The 12,542-nt window shown below is 41.7% G+C and overlaps 1 protein-coding gene across 16 annotated transcripts in view; it reads right to left on the bottom strand.

Annotated features, from left to right (window-relative positions):
- TACC1 (transforming acidic coiled-coil containing protein 1) overlaps positions 1 to 12,542 on the bottom strand; it is a 622,392-nt gene that overhangs the window by 65,517 nt on the left and 544,333 nt on the right. For 12 of the 16 annotated variants that reach the window (XM_085633924.1, XM_085633923.1, XM_085633913.1 and 9 more), the window contains one exon: positions 5,934 to 6,080. The exons of the other annotated variants lie outside the window; for them this stretch is intronic. In XM_085633924.1, coding sequence (XP_085490050.1) covers positions 5,934 to 6,080 — 147 coding nt within the window. The remainder of the gene's footprint in view (positions 1 to 5,933; positions 6,081 to 12,542) is intronic. 16 annotated transcript variants of the gene reach the window in all.

Consider the following 12,542-nt stretch of genomic DNA (forward strand, 5'->3'; position numbering starts at 1 on the left):
TAAATCATAAAAGAAGCTATTTTGTGCTAGATACTGAGACAAATAAAAAATGACGACTGCAGACACAGTCACACATTTTTAGGTCTAGCCTGCTCACAGTGCATGAACTAACTGAGAGGAGTTTTGTTTAAAGTAAAGGACTTGGATCCCGCCCATTGCTTACTATTTGTTGGCTTCATTGTCCCTTATTGGCCAGTGCATGGCAGGCGTCACTTCCGGTTTCTTCTGTAGAGCTTGGACCAAGCACTAATTGCTTCCTCTTTATTAGTATCCATCCTCTTCTCGCTCTGTGATTGAGGTACAATTTCTTCTTCCACTTCCACTTCCACCCCACACTGACCATGATGCTCTTCCCCTCTCACCCACCCCTTCGCCATGTTTTCCTAATCAGTTCACAGAAATTAACTACCATTCTTACAATGCCCCTGTAAACTCACCTGTCTTGTCTATTCATATACTTCCTGCTCTGCTCATGCACTACATCATCTTGATACAGCTGAGGTGCATCATTATTAGGCAGATGCTGCTGTTTCCGTAATATCTACAGTGTGCAACTCGAACGTCCAACACGTTGCATTTCATTGCTATAATTTAATATGTTTTTGATGACATTAGCTGTTTAACTCAAGTAAATAACACTCATGTTCCTTGCATTTTCATTTCTAATGCGACTTGCATATTTTGGACTTTTTTTTCATCAGAAAAACACCTCTAACCACAAACTTAAGCAAGCATTGGCAAAGCCAACAGGTCAGGCATTAGCTACCAGCTTTTTGGCAATTCTTTTTTTGTTTTTTTATGTTTGTTTGTATAATTATGGTTTAAGAAACTGACGGGCCCTTATCAATCCCCCCAAAAAAACACTTGGTCTAAAGTCAAAAAAACATTTTTGTGTCACAAAAAAGCAAGACTCCCTGGCACTGAAGGGAACTACTTTGTGTGTGGATGTGCTCCTTGTTAAAGGGCAGCATGTGGTAACTCATAGTGAAGTCAGTCAATGGCTGAAGTGGGCTAACATTGCCCTTTGATGAATGCTGAACTGGGTGGAAGAAAATGTGAATGACGTAACCACAGACTAATGGATGAAGTCTGGCTGAAGGCCCCTATGAGTAAGTTTGTTATACACATAATTTTAGTAGAATCAAAAGGTCTTGGCTAACATAGACTTAAAAAAGCTAAGTGCTCTGGCATTGGCTGCCAGCCTCTTGCCTTTGATGGAGAGAGAGAACTTGATAGAGGAAGGGACTATTTAGCTTATGTTAACAGTTTGTGCGAGTTGGTATGAAACAGCAGCAGTATGAAAAATAAGGCCACTTTGGTAAGAATTTACAAAAGAATTAGCAGCAAATGAGGTCTGATAAAGCTTGAATGTGCCCTATGTTTACATCAAAAGCCTCCTGCTATCATATCAAGCTTTAAACACAAGACAATACTGAAGTAATTATAAAGTAAAAACATTGACGCTGAACAGAACTACCTTGTGTACAGATGTGCTCCTTCTGAAAGAGCAAAATGCTCTACTGGCTAACTACTGGCTTAAGTAGACTGACTCATTGCCACATGCTGTAGATGGAAGAAGCAAAATGTGAATGACAACAGATGTAGATAGGTTGCTAAAAGCCCCCTTAAGTAAGCATATTATATGTATAATTTTAAATATATTATATGTATAATTATAGTAAAATCAAAAGGCCTTTGCTAACGCCAAACCTAAAAAATGCATTGAAAAAAAATAAAAAAATCAACAGAAGCCTGCCTAAGCATTGCAACAAGCTTAGTACAGCCACCCGAGCAGCTGTGGTGAAATGTGACAGCTGCAGTACAATTTAGATGGGAGAGAGAGAGAGGGTGACAGATTTGTGTGCATGAGACACAATGCCACACCACACAATGCCATGCCGCACAATGCCATGCCACACAATGCCATGCCACACCATTCCGCTCCACACCATGCCATTCCGCTCCACGCCATTCCGCTCCATGCCACACCATGCAACCCTACACACTGCCACACAATTCCACTCTACGCCAAACAATGCCACACAATTCCACCCCACACAACACAATTTCCACTCCATACAATTACATTCCACAAATTTCTGATCTAATGCACACAATGACAACCCCACTCCACACGACAAAATGACACGTAATTCCACTCTGTGTCACAGTTCCATTCCATACCACACAATGCCACTCCACACAATGTCACACAACTTCACTCCAATCCACTCCACTCAATTCTGCTCTTCTCCATGTCGTACAATTCCACTTCAAGAAAATTTACCTCCACTCCCCACAATGCCACACAATTCCACTCCACACAATGCCACACATTTCCACTTCAATCTACATATTGCCACACAATTCTACTCTGCACAATGCCACACAATTCCACTTCAGACAATTCCATTCCATACACTGCCATATAATTCCACTCCACACAATTCCACTCCACTCAGTGATACACCATTTCACTCTGTTCCATGCTATTATACTGCACACCACACCATGCCACATGATTCCAAGTGACACAATCCAGTTCCACTCCACTCAATACTGCACAATTTCACTCCACTCTATTCCATACCACACAATTCCACTCCATGCCACATGATGGCACACAATTCAAACTCCATTCAATACCACACAATTCCACTCAACTCCATGCCACACAATTTCACTGCATGTAACATTATGCCACAATTGCACACACCACTGCATTTCACACAATACCACTTAACTTCACCTCCAAGCCACACAATGATTCTTCACGCCTCACAATTTCACTTCACACCACACAATGCCACAGTATTCCTCAAACAGCACACAATTCCACTCCACTCCATGCCACCCCACACAATGTCATACAACTCCACTGCACTCATTTCATTCCACAGTAAGCCACACAATTCCACTCCACATCACACAATTCCAGTCCAATCAATTCCTCTCCATACAATGCCACGCCACTCAGTGCCACACAATTCCACTCCATACTACACAATACCACTCCATACAATGCCACAAAATTTCAATCCACTCCACACAATGCCACACAATTGCACTTCTCTCAATGCCACACAATTCCACTCCATGCTACATAATTCCACTCCACACAATTAGACTCCACACCAAACAATACCTCACAATTCCACATCACTCACTGCTACTCCACACAATGCTACTCCACGCCACACAATGCCACTCCACAATGCTACTACACTCCACATCACACACTGCCACTACATTCTACAAAATTCCACTCTACACTGCACACTGCAACCCCACTAAATTCCACTTCAGATATTTTCACTCCACACCATGCCACTCCTCTCCACAAAATACCACTCCACACAATACCACTCTATTCAATGCCACACCACACAATGCCACTCTACTCAATTGTAATAGTATTTATATGCGCTTACTACCCCCATACCAGGCGTTGAGTGATTTGTGGCATGCCACTCCACGTCACTCCACTCAATGCCACTCCACTACACTCAATATCACACCACACAATGCCATTCCATGTCACACAACGCCATTCAACTTCCCACAACACAAATCCCCTCTATGCCTCTCCACTTCACTGCACCAAAGCCAGTAGATCTACATATGTCAGACCTAGTGCCTTGCCAATGCTTGTTTGATTTTGAGAAATGTGAGGCACTGGACAAATTCTCTTAATTTTGGAGCAATGTGCCTGTAAAAGGTGTTTATATATTGATTCAGCACTTTGCCAAAATTGCCTAAAACGCAAAGCCCCTGAAGGTAAGATTACACCAGAATGGTGTCTGTACAACATAAGAGGTAGACCCAAACATGCTTCCACCTGAATATTTTAGACAGTTTTAAAAATGGTGTACTCTGCTAACAGCAGTTTCATTTGTTTCAGCGGTAAGCTGAAGCTTCCTAATTCATAGAAAAATAGTTTATTTACAAAACTATGGTGTCTACTGGATCCAGCAGTTTACATGCCTATAAATCTTACGATGTTGAATTAAATGTAAGACAAAATCAACAGGGAGCACATGCAAGAATGGACCAAAGTAAGAAATGCAATGAGTAATATCCTCAGAGGCACCAGGAAGGGCCATCCTATTATTGCCAACACTTTTCCTTGTCCTACATCATAGAAAGATAAAGCGTCACCAAAAGGACTCCTGTGTACGAAGCCTTCTGGACCATCCCAGACTTTCAATATGTTGGATAGGAGTTGAATCTCGATGAAATACTTCACTAACTACACCATGTTAATTAACAAGCACAATAACCAGACTATACAGTTAGACCACCTTTAAGCGCCACAAATGTTTTGAAGACGTATGGCGCGCAACAATCACAGAAAATATGGATATGGAAATGGAATAGCGGGTCTGCTGGCATCATTCCATAAAAAACTAATTTTTACAACAAATTAGTCAAGTGCATTCAATCGAGTCAATCTGAACAAGTTGTGAAACAAAATGCTGGCCTTGCGTGTTGACCCTCCCATTGATCTTACCCAGTGTTTCTTATTTCTCCCTGACCTCAGTTCAAAAACGATGGTGAGAAAGGGGGCGTGCATGCATCTAAAGAACAAACTGAAGAACCTGTATTTTTCAGCATCTCTGGGTTTTTCCTTGAGGGGCAGAGTAGATATTGAGAGGAACAAATGTGAATTGACATAGAAGTTAACATTAATTTTGTCTTGCATCCTATACCTGTTCCACAGACATAGACCTGCTTGCTAATCACCGCCATGGTGAGTTTTTCTGTGTATTATAGGAGTACAACATAATCTTTAAAAAACAAATAGACTATGATACAGAGTCTGACAGGGAACTTGTGCTTGATTGAGGTTGTTTTCATTATTTGAGTTCCACAGTGTTGTTTACCAAAAAAAAGTATTAAAAGAAAGGCAAAAGAAGGATCGAATTCTAGCAAACAACCAATTCTAACTAAAGATGAAAGGAACCAAGAGATATAAATACCTGAAATTATATCTCATGAAGGTCGAGCAGCGTATGCTCTGTATTAGGCTTTGCCTCAACAAAATGAAAAGTACCTTCTAAAAATCAACGCTAGTCACAAACCAATACACATTGTCACTGCAACACCAAAAATGGACATACATGGGCATAATTTATCACACCACCCTAAACCATCATAGCCAAACACAGTCGGTGATTAAAATATTGTTCCACATTGTCACAAAACTTACATCCACATAACCTCATCAGCATTTACTGCTACATCAAAACTCGTAACATTACAAATCAATCAACCCAAGCCCATAAAACACCACAAATACATCCACTATCAACACAATACCACATATTATGCATAAGCATCATCCTGAAAATCTGATACATCTACATAACATATCCATATCTTACCATCATGACATATCCATACATCATCTTTTCCTAAACACCAAAAAATAATCACAGCACAATTTCTTTTCATTGCTCCAAACACAGCACAATGTTGTATGTTACAACAAAGGAATAGGTCTTCACAACTCCTTACATCTGAACATAATTGGTCTTTGCAACTCAAAGCATTATCAAATGCAGGGGCGGCCGGCACAGGTAAGAGCGGTGCGGTGGGCCAGGGGAGGGGAAGTCGACAGACGACAGGATAGGTAAAATAAAATGAAAAAAATAAAACCACTTACCTTGTGTCATCAGCATCGCCGACTCGGCAATGCGGCGAGCGCAAGGTAAGTGGTTTTATTAATTTTTTTATTTTATCATACCTATCCCCCACTGCTCCTACCTGTGCCGGCCACGCCTGATCAAATGTGGATACATTAGGATGATATGGAATGGTTTGGGAAGAGATTGGCATGTGATAAGGGGGAGAGGATGAAAAGGTGCTGGGTTGACTCATCAGTCTATTCTGGTTTGTATTTCCATGCGTCCATAAGAGAATAATCAATTTACCTCTTCTCTTATTAAAGTGAGGACAGCAGTCCTGTCTGACTCGCTGAGGCCGATACCATCGGGAGGACTTTCTGTCCCACAGCCTCCGGTGATGGTGGGCCCTGTGGGCTTGGTACTACAGATGTCCACTGAAGACCGCAAATTATTCTGCAGAGAGAAGAGGCATTTTTACTTCCAATTTTCAACTGCACTTGCCAGCAAAAACGTCCATGACTTAATAGATCAGCTTTCCCATTCATTCCTTTTAGAACACTGAAAGGTTAAAGGACATGAGAACATGCCAAAATAGATGACCAGGCAAGGCAATAAATTAAGATCACCTTTCCAGCCTTTGGCCCTAATTTAGAGTTTAGATGATGGGTACTCTGTCAGAGATCCTGTCCATTTTGTTTACCAGCGGCGTAGGATAAAATCCACTCGCAATAAGGCAGGCAGAATATTCACTATGTTTGTACCGAGTAACCCATCTGCCAAACTCTAACTTAGACCTTTACAATGAAGTCTCAACATGGGAGAGATAGGTCGCTCTGTATTCCCTCGTTAGTCAAACAGCAAAAATGTGCTTTCCTTCCCCTACTCATGAAAGGGTAAAATGGTCAGCACTGCTTCTATTTTGCAGCTCGCAATCGGGTTTCTATTACATGCTTATGGAGCAAAAGCTGAAATCTGTGTTGGCTGTAGCTAAATACTGACCCCCTATGTTTGTCTTAACTGGAAACATTGTGGATCAGGATATCTATCATTTTTCAGCTAGTTGGAGCAGTTACAAAATATATTTACCATATCCCAATCATTCTAACCATGTCACAGCAAAAACCAGGGTGGCCCAAAGACCTAGACCCTGCTCCTGACCTCTACAAAGTACAGTAGGTGAGGCTGGATTTATTTGCTTAACGTTTGCCTCTTTCTGTAAGGGCACAGATTAAGTAGAAATGATGGTCATACAGCCACAGGTGCTACCAGGTTTGCTTTAACACATGCATATCAATTTTCTTTTTCTTCCAAATTCTTTTCGATTCATGTGAGTCAAAGCAGAGGTAATCAGTAGGGAATAGGTTAAATATTTACACCAACTTCAGGCCACTTCTAGAAGACTTTCACTTCACCCTAGGTGAGTTTCAAAGAGATTTGTAGCACATGCATGATTTAAATCATTGCAAAAACACCTCTACAGCACAAGTAGGAGTTAGTTGGAATGGTCAATGTGTTCTGAGCTTGTCACAATGGCTATCCCTGCAAAATACTTTTCAAACTATTTATCTCATATTGACTCATTGTGATTAAATCACATAGGTGATTGGCAGAAGCTAGTAACAAAACGGTGTAAATTAGATCTTGGAACAACTTCTGTTATGGTGATGTAATCTTCTGTAATTTCATGTTCCGCTTGTTACATGAAATTCCCGAAATTATTATTCCACGTTGTGTAATTATGTGCTGTTCATGGCAAAAAAAGTAGCAACAGTGCTCAGGAGCAACACAAACAACCAGAACGCGAGCAGCTGCTGTTTGAGCCATTTGTATTTTTTGCATTTTGTGAAACGTGTCCTCACATTATGGTAATGAGGATGTGTGTCGCTCTAAAATATAGCACCAAATGGTGGTTTTACATTTTGCGTAATTCAGTATAATTTTGTGTCATTTTGCTGAAATTTCACATAATTACAAAAAAGTACATTATCCGAATTTTCCACACCCCTAGGATAAACCAGGGATGGAATAATGAGTTTCACCGTTATTCATATTTCATGTCCACTAAGAAACAAAAATATAGCATACATTAGAGATACATGTTAATTATTTTCATATTCATAACAGAGAGTGATCGTGCCTCTTAGTTATGGTTAGGTCAGACTTTCCACTGAAAATGCATTTTTTGTTTTCTGAATTTTGGCGCCATTCAATGAATTTGGATGAAACTTTCCAAAACCGAATTACATGCTTTTTAGGTTCCTCTTGGTAAATTTCATGCAGATCCATCAATTGAGGGCATAAAAATAAGACTTGTCGCAAAAGTGATATTTAACACTTTAACTCCCATAGGACTGTTTGCTCGATACAGCAAAAAGAGGGTAGGAGGGAATTACAAACTGGGCATGTAAACAGAGGTATACTGAAAATTACAAACTTGGCATGTAAACAGAGGTTTACTGAAAGAAGTGCCTTTAATTAGTTTGGGGTAAGTCCATTCAGTAGTTTGAGAAATTAGTATTTAAAAATTGTTCCGTGCCGGAAAATAAATTTGAGGCAGCCGGACCGTTAATTCACAGAACCACCACAGATTTGCCAATCCAACTCAAAGAATAAAGTCACACTATGGCACTAGGTAGCTTTTTCTCCCGTCGTGCATTGTAGAATTGAAAATCTGGCTCCGATTCGCAAACCTGTGTCCTCCAAACAGGTTGCCATAACAGAAAAGTTTTTGTTGCAGCAGCAGTGACCCAACCTGATGCATGGAGTTGATTGTGGGGAAAATAAAAAAAGAGGGAATGGGGAGCAGGATCAGCTACCCAGACTTCCAGACCAATGTGGGGTGCCCAAGGGAACCCTGTGTCAATAAAATAATAATTTAAAAAATGAGTTTGAACATCAGATTTGTGAATCCAGTGCTGGAATCACAGAACCTGGACCCTCAATGGGTTTTAGGATTCGCAAATCCAGCATAAGATATACAAATACTAAAATAAATAAATGGAGTGAAAGAATGTATTCAGTGCACCACTGCTTCACTTGGCCCACAGCCACATGTGCGGGTTGGCCCTTGCACCAGAGTGGAGAAGGGCCTGTGCGCAGTACTGGCCCTGTGGCCAAACCACATTGTGCATGGCCAAAGGACAAGTAGCAACCCAAGCACATCTGCAGCTGGCCGCAGGGAGCTCTGCTGAGGTCTATAATTAAATTAAAACTATGAAAAAAATTCAAGTTAAAGTTAAGTTACGGTTACCCTTGGTTATTCAACACCTTATCTTAAAAAAAAAGAAATCACTGGAAAAAAACAATTAAAGTGTGTTGGAAAGTGGGTTATTGGTAGGGGCAAATGTAGGTCTGCCACTGGCAATAAGGCCACTAACACAGTAAAGGCTCAGCATAGGTCTTAGAAAATTATTCCATTGCTCAACCCTTGGTAAAATGGCTGCGAGCAGACAGGCTTAACTTTAAAGACAGGTATGTAAAGCATTTAAAAACACCATTTCAGTAAGTACTTAAGGCACAACACATAATAAAAATCTAACACCAATTTATAAAAATAGGAAATATTTTTATCTTTAAAATGACACTTAAACGACAAAAATCCAATGTGGGGAACTGGAGATATGAATTCTCAAAGATGTAATAGAATATAGAACTTAGAAGATTATAGCACCATATTGTGATACCTGCTCACGATAGACCGGGTCAATGTTTCAGTCCCACCGCGATGGAGCCCTGGGCGGCTACAGTTTGCGGTAGGTACCAGTCTCAGTTTCTACCTTCACATTTCAAAACTTTTCTGGAGCTTTTCTTCCCGAGGCCCCTCGAAGCTCCCAGCCAGTCCGGATTCGGTGAGGGTTCGCCAGATTGACTTGTGACGAGGTCCCGGTCAACTTCCCTGGAGCAGACGTAGAACATTTTTCAAGATCGCTTCAGCGGGACAACCCAGGAATCCAGGCCGGCACGCGATGGAAAGCATGCGGCTTGGCATTCGCGGTTGCTCCCAGTCACCTTTTCTACGAGCGGACTTAGAAACTTTTCTGGAGCTTTTTCTCGCGGGGTCTCTAGATGCTCTTCATGTAGCCGGATCCGGTGAGGGTTCGCCGGCTTCAGATTTCTTCTAGTCCCGTCAAACTCTGGAAGTTGGGCCAATGGAGCTTTTAGCGGGACGAACCTGGTTGGCTTGGCCGGCTCGCGGTTGAAGGCAGGCGGCCTGGCTGGCCAGGTTGAGTTGGTCCCTGAATAGAGCTTTTTTTCAAAGTTGCTCCAAAGTTCTCCAAACTTCTTGAACTTCTTCCTCAAGTTCCTCAAGGGGTCCCAGAGTGTCTCAAACTCACTCCAAGGGTCTGGAAGCTCCAAGATGGTCCTTGACATTTGAGGACTTCAGTTCCCACAATCCACTCGTACAAAACCCTTACAAGTCCACTGGTGGTTCTCCAAGGTGCAGATTTAGTTGGTGATGTTCCAGTTGAGTTATTTTAACCTGTAGCTTTCATGGAGTCCACTCTTTAGTTTTTTTTTTCCAGCAACATAATCCACAGGGCTGTAGTTTCAGATGGTGCAGTCTTCAGAGGTCAGGCCTTAGAAATGCTTGCACTGCAAAACTTCTCAGCAGGGCACTTATTGCTTCAGTAGTTTCAAGCAGCAGATCTGGAGGGCTCTCCCCCTCTCACATACTTATTCCAAGTTCTCTGGGTCAGGCAGGAGGTCACTTCTGAGCAATGGGAGCAGGGTACCTCCTCAAAGATATGACCACATCCTGTAGAGTGTGGCATTATTTTGCCCCAGAGTGCATCAAATCTTCCAAAACCATAATGGCTGATTTTCCAGCAAGGAGCTAAGAGCTGGCTAAACACACCCCTGGATGGCTAATTTACTTAGACTCTCCCCCCTGCATCTGCTCATACCTTCCTTAATCCTACCATCTGCCTAAAGTGGGAAGCTCAGAGTTGTAAATGAGACTGTTCTCTGCTCTCCTCTTTTAAGAACATAGTTTACGACTCTTACCCCTGGCCTGGCATTCCTATGGAACAGCATACTGCCCTTCCAGCAGAGCTGGCCAACCCCAGGGGCTCTTTGTCACCTCTACAAGGCAGCCTGGCTAATCCACTTAACTCTGAGCAATCAGGACAGACCACTGGAAGGCTGAATTTGGACTTACAAACAAGAAAGTCTTATAACTTTTTGTATGTACACTTTAGGAGAAATTCAACAATATGATATTGTTGGATTTAATAATACCATTCTGGGAAGTCTTTGAATTGCCCTTCTAGCCCTCCTATCAAGAGTTATTAATCAATAACGTCCTACCATGTTAACCTATGTAGCAGGGGATTTGCAATGGGAAAAAATACTTGGGCCATTTTTCCAGCACTAGGGCTTACAAAAACATATTTTATAAGTACTTCACTGATTTCTACAGGACCCACACCCCATGTGCAACTAGGGGAGACTTTAGGGGTTCTGAATCTGTAGAAATATTGCAAATCCTCCCTCCACAGTGCTCCTAGTATCGAAGTCGAATTTGAGCAGCACTTTACCAAAATGTGGGGAGTGAAATGTGAAATTTCACTTAACCCAGGGCATATAGAACTAATTTTATAAGGGTGTACCTTATAAATATCTGACCCCCCACCTCTGTGACACCAAGGGGCAACCCGGGGGGTGCCTAATATGCCAAAACATTGTAGGTTATCCATTTTTTAGTGTCCCAAACCCCAACGTCGAGTTTGGGCACAATTTACCTTTTTTAAAGCAGTCCTGGCACCCAGGGCTTCTTTTAAATTGACCTCAGGCTTCAGCAGTGCACACATGCAAGTGCAAAAAGAGCTACTGGCCTCTAAACTGCCAGGCCCTAGGGTACTAGGGACTTCTAGGAAGTTTCAATCTCCCTGCCCTATTATATATCAGGGGCCTATAGGATAGGTCATGCCAATCACAGGGGTACCCCCACAATACCATTGTGTACCCTAGTGTATGTAGGTGTTTTAACTGTACTCTGTGTCTCTTTCAGCATAGCACTGCCCCTGGGTCTAGTTAGGCAGAGCCCAGGGTCAGTCAAAATCAGTTACCACCAATACCATTCAGCAAACGTTTGGGGGTTGCCCAGGACACAGGATGACTTTGAAACAAAGTGGTTGTATGGTTATTATGAATTAAACCCAAAAAGCCACTGAAATTCGCAAATTAGGATTAGGCATGGAATCGATAACTAGCACAACAGCCTGGCAAACCATATCTTGCACACCAAAAGCAAGGCTTACGACCTCACAGTATTTGTATCAATAAATAGCAACATCTAAAAGTGAAATGAAACTAAACACTGCATGATCACATCCAATTCTGGATACAACATTTATAGTTGTCTCTGTCAAGAGGTCAGAGTAACATGATGTATACACTCATCTGTAAAATGAGTTACAACATTTGTAACTGCATTTGTTTCATTAATGGTGATGATGACCTATATAAACCTGAAGCTAGCATTATTCTGAAACCAGAATAGGACGCCCTCTATCTTCAGATTGCTTCTTTCGGCATCCTTATAAACACTGTAATCTTAGATAACAATAGGAGCTTCTGCATGAACAGAGAAAAGAAAGTGGCAACCTTCTAAAACACTGTTGGCAAAACTAAGCACAGTCTATCTTTGGGAGACCACCACCTTGTGTAACAGCTTTTCAACAATGCTAACATCTAAACCTTGATTAGGGCTTTGTGCAGTTTTTCACGTCGGTGTCTGATAGTGGCATCCCCATTATTGGCTACCTGCAGCTTGCAGGGGGGCTTCCTGCTTTTCCTACACCTAGTCACTCCATGTTTGGCTTTTCTGAAACCATGTTGTGTCAGTCACTCACAAGCATGTTGTGTACAGGTGGATATCTTGTTTAGCATTTTCGTCATGAGTACTCTGAAACT

Source organism: Triturus cristatus, chromosome 11 (genome assembly GCF_964204655.1).
Source record: "Triturus cristatus chromosome 11, aTriCri1.1, whole genome shotgun sequence".
Lineage (NCBI taxonomy): Eukaryota > Metazoa > Chordata > Amphibia > Caudata > Salamandridae > Triturus > Triturus cristatus.